The sequence below is a fragment of the Rhinichthys klamathensis genome, unplaced genomic scaffold (assembly GCF_029890125.1).
Source record: "Rhinichthys klamathensis goyatoka isolate OS25496 unplaced genomic scaffold, OSU_Roscu_1.1 h1tg000305l_1, whole genome shotgun sequence".
NCBI lineage: Eukaryota > Metazoa > Chordata > Actinopteri > Cypriniformes > Leuciscidae > Rhinichthys > Rhinichthys klamathensis.
The window spans coordinates 449,898-461,498 of NW_026606824.1; the positions used below are offsets into that span (position 1 = coordinate 449,898).

General features: G+C 39.5%; 1 protein-coding gene across 1 annotated transcript; it reads right to left on the reverse strand.

The window, feature by feature from the left end:
• Positions 1 to 573: 573 nt before the first annotated feature.
• LOC130104230 (fibronectin type III domain-containing protein 7) lies at positions 574 to 10,600 on the reverse strand. Its single transcript, XM_056270713.1, has 13 exons — positions 10,475 to 10,600; positions 9,720 to 9,983; positions 9,167 to 9,427; positions 7,749 to 8,006; positions 6,839 to 7,090; positions 5,984 to 6,238; positions 4,942 to 5,199; positions 4,602 to 4,859; positions 3,920 to 4,174; positions 2,656 to 2,916; positions 933 to 962; positions 734 to 773; positions 574 to 631 (listed from the first exon to the last, which is right to left on the reverse strand). The coding sequence occupies exons 1-12, from the start codon at positions 10,536 to 10,538 to the stop codon at positions 751 to 753; spliced, it is 2,439 nt and encodes an 812-aa protein (XP_056126688.1). The 5' UTR covers positions 10,539 to 10,600; the 3' UTR covers positions 574 to 631; positions 734 to 750.
• Between the last annotated feature and the right edge of the window lie 1,001 nt (positions 10,601 to 11,601).

Here is an 11,601-nt window from a genome sequence, read left to right on the forward strand (position 1 = left end):
TAAAATCTGGGAAATTACTGTTAGCTTCATTTTATGTCAATTATTCCTGGAAACTGATGCATAGATGTAACCACTGGCAAATTAGACTTCACAAAGTGAGAGGTGTGGATGTTAAAAAAGAACTGCTTCACCAATATAACTTTCAATTTACTATCAACTGATTTTTTTTGAGGGGAGAATAGTAGAAATTCCAATTGCAGAAAATAATTTGACACAATAGATCATGAATTGTCTTTAGTGAAAATCCCTGAGATAACATTAGGGATCCCTGTAAATGAAGTTAATAATAATATTTCACATTCATTGTTTGTTGAATTGAATGACTTGCATGCCAATTGCATATTGTAAGAAAATCCATCAACTTGTAAGAAAAAAATTCTCCCATTAATCGGTGTAACTTCTAAATCAAACCATATTTATGATCGACATAAATTACAAATCTTTAAAACAATTTAAATATATAAACATCAGTGACTGGACATGTTGAATCCTAATTGCATTATTCATGTAATAACATTCAATTTGTTAATTGCCTGACTTCATAAGCCAATGCACACAGTAAATTATTTTGTTGTATTCGATACAGGTTTGAGGGCAGTTTTTGAAGAGTCCAGTCGTCCAATATTACCAGCTGTTCAACAGAAAAAGAACAAGTTTATTGTGGATTTATGAGGATGGGAAAAGGACTGGTAGCCCAATGTGTGTAATGAAGATACGTGTGACCGTAACTTACTGTCTGAAGGACATCCATTATCTTCTTCCTCGATAGAGAACTGAGAGTAAAGAAAGGCTTCAGTTAATAAATGTCAAATATTTCATTTCCTGGATTTTGAGCAATAGAGCATTTGATACTTCATATGGACTTGTTTGCCTTTTTTTTATTATATGATTTGAGCAATTTATTCAGTTTCATAAGATGTTCTCATTCTTACCCATTCCGACATTGCTGCCCACACACGAAACTGTAAGACAAGTCATGCATTTTTATATCAATTCCAGTTATGTAATGTTCAATATCAGCGCAATATTGCCATGCAACACTTAAAAATGTCTGAATGTCCTTGCATTAGATACTGCTATTTAATGCTACACAATAGCAAATGAATTGACATTTATTTCAAAGAAAGATTCACACTTCGTGATTCACGTTCAGTGGTTCCTCTGCTAGAACGTGTGTGAACTTTAAGGGGAAACTGACTTCATACATCCAATAAAAATCACCTTTTGGTTTGATCCAGATGACAACTGGTTTGATGTTTTGGTAACACTTTATTTTACAGTGTCCTTGTCACACACGTTACATGTAGTTATATAGTTATAATAGTAAACTTTGCATAATTAAATGCAACTAAGACTAAACCAAACCCTATAGTAAGTACATGTTGTTAATTAATATTACTCAGTACTTAAATGTATAATTAACACCTTAAAATAAAAAGTGGGTTACATTTTATTTTAAGGTGTCATTGTTACAGTGTAATTATATATTTAAGTACTGAGTAATAATATTAAAGGACAACTCCGGCGCAAAATGAACCTCGGGTGTAATAACACATTGGTACAGACTAAATCGTTCCCTGAGATTTGTTTTCATGATAATCGAATATAAAGAGTTTTATCTCTAAAAACAGTTTAGCTTATAACACTAGTATATTGGGCATCGAGTAAGCAAACAGAGATCGCTAGTTAATACCATTAACAAGGCTCAAATTAGCCCCACACTAACACGGCAGCATAATGAGTGTCCTTACATGCAAACCGAAGCATTGAGAACTTTGTAAGTGTATAGACAGTTTAATAAGAAGATACTTTACACAGACAGTACAGTTAGCGCATACAGACAGCAGCCATCTTGGAAAACAGTCTCGATCAATAGAACCACGAAGGTGAGCGAACAGTACGTGTAGATATTGAAGATAAGATAAATTATATTTATTTTTTTATTTTCTCTGTTGCGTTCAGTGCTTCTCTTATGCGCTCAGTGCTTTCTTCCGGAAACAACGGACCATATGAGATTCCAAGTCACAGTTCAGCTCACGTATCACCGTGTTCGCGGTTTGACTGATCGAGACTGTTTTCCAAGATGGCTGCTGTCTGTATGCGCTAATTGTACTGTCTGTGTAAAGTATCTTCTTATTAAACTGTCTATACACTTACAAAGTTCTCAATGCTTCGGTTTGCATGTAAGGACACTCATTATGCTGCCGTGTTAGTGTGGGGCTAATTTGAGCCTTGTTAATGGTATTAACTAGCGATCTCTTTTTGCTTACTCGATGCCCAATATACTAGCGTTATAAGCTAAACTGTTTTTAGAGATAAAACTCTTTACATTCGATTATCATGAAAACAAATCTCAGGGAACGATTTAGTCTGTACCAATGTGTTATTACACCCGAGGTTCATTTTGCACCGGAGTTGTCCTTTAAGCAACTACATGTACTTTATAGGGTTAGGGTAGGATTTGGTTGAGGGTTAGTTGCATGTAATTATGCATAATTTACTGTTATTACTAATGCAACATATGTAACAAGGACACAGTAAAATTAAGTGTTACCAAAAAGTGTTACTGATATTTTATCTATGCAATGAAAATATATCTATTTTTAAGTGTGTCTAAATATTTTTTTGGGCACCTGTACTCAAGAACCTCATTACCTGAATACATCCTGCTGTTGCAGAACGGGACCTTGGCTCCGTCTCGATTCAGCGGGGCGACGACCACCGAGTACACCTGCCCGCACACGATCTCCGACACATCGCAGGTGCTGCTGCCGGGCGCCGGGCTGCACACGTGCGTGCTGTCGCTTCCCGTGACTTCTGCCGTGTAGCTGGTGAGGGCGCTGCTCGACCTCCAGCGCACACGCAAAGTGTTATTGGTTCCTCTGAAGAGACGGATGCCCGAGGGACAGCACTCACCTTGAGAGAGACGAGAACGTTAGATTCAACATGTGATATTATTGCTGTAACCTTTACACACGTTACCCGGCATAAATTACTACAGCAATGACCAAATAGCTACTTGGCTACATTATTTTCCCCATTTTCGTGGCCTAGAGGACGTCAGCTGATAATGAAACTTGTTTCTAAGACAAAATATTGTAGATTAATTTTGATTTAGAAAGTGTTGTAGTAGCCTATACATGTGTATAATAAGTAAGTGTTAGAAGTTTTATAGTAATTAAATATAGTAAATAGCATCCTAGACTATGACTATCTTAACGAGAGAGAGAATAATTTCTGTAGTGTAAAATTATTTTGGGTTTTTGTATATTTTTTCTATATTTTCTATATATTGCTTTCTCTTGCTGTTACAGTAATGTGTATTTATGCACATACAAATCCATTTGATGCATATTGTATATGTTACATATATGCATATTGTATTGGGTTGTATATGTACTTTACACAGACAGAAAAGCATTTATTTGACAGAATTCCTGAATCGTCAGTAAGCTGATCTGTCTAGATAGCGAGGTAAATGTTTATGTTGTTGCCAACAAATGGGACGCTAAATTGTATTCACATTCAGTTGGATATTGACTAAATATCTACTATACATTTTGGCTTTAATAAGATTTCCCTATAAATCGACAAGAATGAACTACATCAAATTCGTAATTACGACTTCAGAAGTGGGAAGTAGGACATTTCCGATAGCACACGAAGGCAGCTTAAGAATCACTCCAGACGGTTACGGAAGCAATTCTATGTTTTATATTGTTGCTGTCTGATGAAAACCCCAAATGTCCATTTTTACTACAGATGTAACAGTTCACATGTGTAATGATAGAATTTATAGTGCAAAATGTGGCCAATTATGTTATTTTCATTTCATTTTGGAGACACTTTTCATTGGACAGCAACAATATGAATTTGTGGTTTTTCTACCACTATTAATGGCAAGTTATTGAGAACACACTGGCAGAAAACCCATGATAGGTGCACTCCGCCTTGTGCCCGGTGCGACTGATCGCTTCCAGGGAGACGGTGTAGTTAGTGCCGCAGGTGATGCATCCCATCACGCATCCTGTTTCCATGGTGTGACACTGCGCATTGCCTCGTGGTGAAGACAGGGAGGCGATGAAGGTCTGGGCGCCGATAGCGTCCGACCAGGTCACGTTGGTCATGGCCTGAGTCACCTGGCTCACCGTGAGATTGTCTGGGCAACAAGGTGCTGGAAAAAAAATATAAGTAAAATTATATTTGTAGACTTTCAAATTAAAACGACGTGTGTTTCAGAACCCCAAAACAGCACTCTAGCTGAAATGGGGAAATGCTCTACATAGGCAAAAACTCAAAGCACACAAGCGACTCTCCTCAAATTTGATTTCAATAGTTTTCTGTTAGCATGTTGCTAAGCTAATGCCACCATAACATAAAAATATACAGCACATACTGTACAAATATTGGTTTAAATAGACCATTTTTAAGAGTATTATTGAATCATTCTTTTTGGAGAAAATGTATTTATATACTCTTAAAACTTATTTTCTTAAATTATCTTGTGTATTTTGTAGTTTAGCTGCCTGTGTAGGTTTTGGAACTTTTCTTTTTTGACACAATTGGCCTGTTGGCTCTCTGAATGGCCATGGAAAGCTAACCTGTTTCCAGGGGAACGGTGTAGCTGGGCATGCTGTTTCCAGCTGAGGAGGACGCGGTGGCACTGACTTCATAGACGGAGCCGCAGGGCAGGTTGGGCACCTGACAGGAAGTGCCGTTTGAGTGACAGACATGCATGTCGCCCACTGTGCCAATCACACTGACTGTGTAGTTGGCAGCTGTGTTAGCAGAAGTCCAGTTAACCAGCACACTAGACAAGTTACTCTGGCTCACACCGATGATCTCAGGCATGCATGGAGCTTTGAAAGAGAAAGTGTGCGTATATTATACACCTGTGGCACATATTCATGATCTAAATTCAAATTGAGTGTGTGAGTATACCTGTTTCGTGCGTTTGTGAACTGCAGGTGAGGTTACAGCCGCTTACGTCGTTGCATGGGATGACAACTACACTGTACCTGCTGTTGCAAGTGAGGTCAGAGAGGGCGCACCTGGGCGCCGTGTCGTTACACAGAACCGTTTCTGTTGCATCCACAGCACGAGTCTCATACAGATCCGCACCACGCACAGGAGACCACTGTATCATCAGCGTCTCCCAAGAAACTGCAGAAACTGTAGTGAGCTCTGGACAGCAAGGCACTGTGGAAAGTAAGAGAAGATAAAGCAGGTTAAAATGAATTTATGCAGTCATCGCAATCTAATGGAGAAAACCATGCAGTTTTAGGGTTACGGGCAAAATGTGGCGCATATCTATATATTACATTTCTGTAATTATGTCAAAATTATGTCACCGTGGGTCAGGACCAAAAACAGCATTTAAGGAGGGGTGTACAGACAATTGATGTGTTTATAGACTCTTGAGTTTTCTTCCATGTGTTGATGTTGTTGCAATTGAAAGGGTAAGTCTGGATAGGATATATTGAAGGGTTTGTCCTTTTGTTTAAATAGACTAAATACTTTAGTTTACATTACAGCCATGACCATGGGTGCCTCTCTATACTCAAATTGATGCTTCCTCGTTTGCTCGCTCCTCCGTCCTCCAGCCCGTGAAAACAATTGAACTCAGCCATCTTGAAGGGCATCTCAATTCTCTAATTGCACCCCGAGGAGGCGAGGAAGCTTCCTGAGGAGTCATGAGCGAGGACACACAGGTGTATCCTTCCCTCGCATCCTAAGGGGGTGGAGCAAAGACACGAGGAAAGGAAACGAGGATGCACAAATAAGAAATGAGAAGCACCCCATGATTTGCTACTCGCTATTGCTTGTACGGGGAAGATCATTCTAGAGAGCATTTGATTGGACAAATTAGGCTGTGAGTACAACATGATGTCATCAATCTTTTGGGCTTGTTTTCCCAAAGAAAGGTATGTTCATTTTATATTTGTTAAAGTGCTTTCTGCATATAATAACATGAAGCTCTCACAGGTGGTGTGGTTGACGAGAGGTCCCGGGGGACTGGGTCCAGCCTGGTTGTGTGCAAACACACTCATGATGTAGGAGTATCCGCAGCTGCAGTGAAACTGACAGCGAGGCTCAGTTGAGTTGCACGTCCCCTCGATGCCATCATCACTCTTAATAAAGGTAGTGTAGTACTCTGCATGAGGGACTGAGCTCCACTTCACAGAGCAGTTTCCAGCCACCACCTCCTCCACCCAGATAGGCTGTGGGGGACAAGGGACTGACGAACAACAGGATAGACAATTAGAGGCATTGCAAAGGGGAAGATTTTCATTGATAATGGCTTAAATTTCACTCAGCTGCTCACACAAAGTTAATGATTCTTCATAAGACTTGGAATATAGCACTTCGGACATAATGACTAAATGGCATAGTTTAGGATTGACTAACCTCTTTGCATGTGAATTAAGTAACAGAGCCAATGAATATAGCTGGAAATTCAGTAGGCGTCTTTAATATGTAGCCTACTGTAAATGTAGTTGGTCATATGTTTACATGCTAATGTTTTTGAATGTGCTGTTTAGTTTAGTTTCAGTAAACAGTCTGGGTGGACTGATGAGGGAGCTTTGTGTTGTCAACATTACAGCATATCTTAATAAAGGCATGTCCAATCCTGCTCCTGGAGACTTTAGCCATAATTAAACACACCTGAACCAGCTAATCATGATCTTAAGGATCACTGAAAACGTTATGGCAGTTGTGTTAGAGTTAAACTCTGCTGGAAGGTGGCCCTTCAGCAGAAGGATCGGAAAACCCTGACAATATTAAGCACATCACACTGAGCAAGTCCTGTTATCCAAGCATGAATTGTTTTACTCACATGAAATAATCTGAACTGGGTAAGAGGGGGCACTGTTTCCGCCCTTGTTGACAGCGATCACTGTGACAGAGTTGGTCTCTCCACAGCTCAAAGGAGTCAGGATGCAGGAGTTACTAGATGAGGAGCAGTTCTGGCCAGTCAAGCTCACGGCGACATACTGCTCTGCACCCTGGGCTGGGTCCCACGACACCACAATACCTGCATCAGGGGTGCTTGTCACCACCAGAGAAATAGACTGAGGAGTGGGAGAACCTGCGGAGACACACAAACAAAGTTTAATGTTCCTTAACTACAGCAGATTTTTTGGTAACACTTTATTTCGACAGTCCCCTTTAGACCAACTATAAGTAACTTTGAAGCTACATCTCAACTAACTGTCATTAGAGGATTAGTAGACTGTCTGTTTAATATCTGCCAACACTTTATTTTGTTGGTCCCCCAACAGACATTCTACTGACTATAAGTTACTTGGCAACTTATTCTCCCAACCCGAACCCTAACACCTAACCATAACCTAACAGTCTATTGACAGTCTACTACAGCCTACTAATACTCTAATGAGAGTTAGTTGACATTTAAAGTTACTTATAGTTAGTAGAATGTCTAAAGTGGACTATTTGGTAATCAATGAACATTTCCAATCCTGCACAGTGTAGCTTCAACCCTATTAAACACACCTGGATCAGCTAATCAAGGCCTTCCATGCAGGTGTGATATAACAGGTTGGAGCTAAACTCTGCAGGACGTCGGTTATTCATGAGTCCTGAAAAGCCCTGCCTAATATGCTGTACTTGGTGTGCATTCATTGCTGGTTGCTCTGTTATTGACCCCTTTCTCTTCCTCAAGTGTGATTTAGAGGTATGACATTTTTTACATTAAGTAATCTCTCTTTCCATTCCTATCCTCTTACGTGTGATCTGGCAAATTGTGAAGTCATCTCCGGGAATGTTCTCGGGACTCCAGGCGTTTCCCTTAATACAATAAAGGGTTCCTGCCTCCAGGTCTTGAAACAGAACCTGAGCGTCTGTGGTGTTGAGGCGACTTCGGCTGTATGAGCCGTCTTTGATGATGCTGAGGCTGTAGAGGACAGCATGATTGACTGGCTCCCACTTCACCAGGATGCTGCTGTTACTGGGAGAGCTGGTGTTGAACTGAGGAGTAGGAAGGACTGGGGTTCAACAGAACGAGGAAGAGAGAGAAACAATAATGGTAAGAAATCAGACAGACAGCTGCATTGTGACCAAAAGTTTTTTTTTTCTCTCAAGATTGAACCCCGAGCTAAGTGATCTAATTCTGAGGTATAGGTTCATTTTGTTTAAGTGAAATGGACATGAGAGACAACTGACAGGTGTCAGATGGTGTAAAGTAATCCGAGCAGTACCTTTTCACTCCTGTCCTTTCCTACTTGCCCTTTCTCTTCCCCTCCACTCTTTCCTTTCTTGTCCTGTCCTGCCCTCATCCTGGCATGTCATGTTCGTCCCATTCCTTTCTGTTCCTTTCACTCCTTTTTGTTTCCTTCTGTAATTTTTCATTCCCTTACGTTCTCTGGCATGTCCTGTCTGTGCCTGTCCCGTTCCTTTCTGTTCCCTTCAGGTCCCCTCTGTTCTCATCCATTACCTTCGGTCCCTCTGTTCACTTCCCTGTCCAGTCTTTTCCTTTCCTGTCCTGGCCTTCCCCTGGAATTTTCTGACTGTCCCTCAACTGTTCCTTTCTAATCCCTCCCTTTCCCCATTCTTTTCAATCAAAACTAGGCATGGGTTCTACCCTTACCACTTCCTGGTGTGTTCTAACTAAAACAGTTCTCACAATGCTTAAAATGTTTGAAGAAAACATCCCATTGTGCTGTTAGGGATCATATGCATGACGTAATTCTGTGGATATTTGTAATTGATATGATTTCTGTTCTGGGAATTAAGGTCTTTCCCCTTATTATTTTCTTGTGGCCATCTCAGGTGGAAAACGTGCTACCTGAACAATGAAACAAAACTGCTGAGGGCGCTTAGGTGAAGACACGGAATACATTTTCTGTGCCCAGTCCCTTGAGGAGGGCAGCCCTTTTGTTATAGTTCAGCTTCTCATACCTGGATAGGGATACATGCGTGAGAAACCTATTTAATTGAAAATGTGAACATAACCAATGCATACTGCTAAAAATCAAGCCCATGAGATCAGCTATGTAGCTTATCCTGATGTTTTTCCCCCCCAATGAGAGGATAAGGTTTCTGCACTGGGTGAGGGTTAGAGAATAGCCAACTCTGTCCCTTCATGAATGGATCATTTCTTTGGCCTCTAGGTCAAAGAGGGTGGAGAGAGAGGAGAAAAATATACCTGTCTTTGCCTCCACGGAGATGGATGGCTGGCTTCTGCCTGCACTGTTGACAGACATGACACTGAGAGTGTAGTCTGTGTATGGCTGGAGGTTGGTGACAGTCCCCGGAGACGTGGGTACTGGGATCTCTGAGAAGAAAGATCCATCGTTTGTCTCAGCCCGCAGGATGTAGGAAGTTGCACCGGAGACCTCAGTGAATTCCACAGTGATACTCTGGCTTTCTTTAGAGGAGGCCATCTCAATGCTGGGCACATCGGGAGCTAAACATAAGAAGAGATATTGCACAGTTCCATTCATTTAACACATCATCAGTTTACTGTAATTAACAATGCTTTTAGTAGGAGCCAAACTGATTTAGAAATGTTAAGCTGCAACAATGTCAGTTTATCAAACAGGACGCTAAGCCTGAAATATGGTTTTATGACCTGGAATTATGAGGGAATTTCCAGGCAAAGAAAAGAAATTTGAAATGTATTACAATTTTGAAATCGCTTAAAGTTTTTCACACTGAATACTCTTGAGCAAGACAACACCAGTTTTCAGTATACGCACCAGTAGATCTATCCACACTAGCGTCTGCAAGCATGTTCATGAGGCTGCCCAGGGCCTCGACACGAAAGGTGTATGCAGTGTTGGGATTCAGGGAATTAACGGAGCCCATAATAGTGTTCTGTCCAAAGCTGGCAAAGACCACGGGGACTGGAGAGTTCCTGAGGGAAGCTGTTACTCTGTAGGACAATGCACCTTCATACCTGCTCCAGCGCAGCACTGCACTCTTTGATGTCACCGTAAAAACACTCACGCTCATTGTGCTGCCTGAAAATAAATACAAGAAACGTATCTTTCTGAGGTATTCATCAATGATGTTGATTTAATACAAATGACAACCAAGAACAGTGTATTAATGAGTTTGAATTTAAACAGATACTGTAAATTGGATCCAGAAGAGCAGTACCTGATGCCTGTAAATGAAACAATTCAAAATTACTTTTGTTAGATTGAAACATTCGTTTATAAGTAAACAATTGTATGCATTGTCCCTATTATTAGATTTTGAATTCTAAGCGTTTTTCGTAACTGAATAATGATTCAAATAGAAAGTTAAAATATGACTGTATGACAGAATCATGGAAAACATGTTTATAAACACACACACACACACATATAAATATACATATATATAATTTATTTTATTAAGTAGTACTATTTACCTTATTCCTACATCATTCTATACTACATACGGAACTGTTCGTACATGAATAAAGGGTAAAAATAAATAAATAAATAAACAAAATGTGACTAATGACACTGTACCTGTGAGAATACTCCAAGCAAAAACACCAGTCCCTTGATTGCTCCAAGACCTGCCATCTGTTTTCTCTGTTTGAAATCCGGTTTTCTCTCTTTTTTGTAAAAAAAAAAATAGACTTAACTCTGCACTCTTTTCTGTTTCTTGTGTTTTGGCTGAATGTACATGGAGCTTTTCTTGAAGGCATCTCAGATACTTTAACCTAGCCCCGCCTCCTCAGAAGAGCTGGCCAATAAGAGCTTGGGATGAGAATGAGCTAGCCAATCAGAAGTGGAGATGTGAAATGCATGCAAACAGGTGTAACAGAAGACTGGGTGAAGAAGTCTATGCAAGTGCAGTTTATTCAAGTTTGTGCAGTTTAGTTGCTAATTATGTAAAAATCATTTATTATAAAGTGTTGCATATGCTGTCCCTGCAATTTAAAAAAAAAAAAAAATTAAAGTAAATAAAGAAATGAGACTGAATTTTCTTTGTGTAATTTTGAGATGGTACATTTTGGGCATTTAGTTTATATGTATAATTATAAAGGCTTTGGGACCCAGGAATCTTTTTTGTTAATTTAAAAAAAAAAATTTTTATGGTTTAATGGTTTATTCTTTAACCCTGTATAGTGTGAAGGCATGCCCCGCTAACAGTTCAACATGTGTTTGGGTAATTCTTTATTAATGGTGTCCCACCATACATCAGGTATTCTGGTGTAATTGCAACAATACATTTTTGACACACATTGAGTGGTTATATTGTGCATATAGATTTTATTTTAACATTGAATTGAATTGCTTTTATTATATTGTAATGAGAGTTTAATGTCTGTGGTGTCACAACAATGGATGTAAAAGGGGAATTCATGTAAATTCTGTACTGGACAACTTTTTTTTAGATAACTTGCAGATTTGACATTTTAATCTATATTTTCATAAACAAAGTCTTCTTAATATTTACAAAATGTCCCCTGATCTTGAATCTATCATGATGGCTGTCCCCATTTTAGGACAATCTTGGTGAAAATAGCACGTGCTTATAAATATATGGACAACTTGAACATTTACTAATAATGAACAATCGTTCTGTTTTATTTATCTTAGTTAATGTTAATTTCAGCATAATACTGTAAAAAAGAATTTA

What these genes read in the sequence shown, in the direction of transcription:
- LOC130104230 (XM_056270713.1), bottom strand. Translation starts at nt 10,538, where the DNA reads ATGGCAGGTCTTGGAGCAATCAAGGGACTGGTGTTTTTGCTTGGAGTA. An exon ending in CACAATTTGCCAGATCACAC is followed by an intron (nt 7,091 to 7,748) that starts GTAAGAGGATAG and finishes GTGTCTCCGCAG; the next exon opens with GTTCTCCCACTCCTCAGTCT. An exon ending in CAACAGCAGGATGTATTCAG is followed by an intron (nt 963 to 2,655) that starts GTAATGAGGTTC and finishes CTTGTCTTACAG; the next exon opens with TTTCGTGTGTGGGCAGCAAT.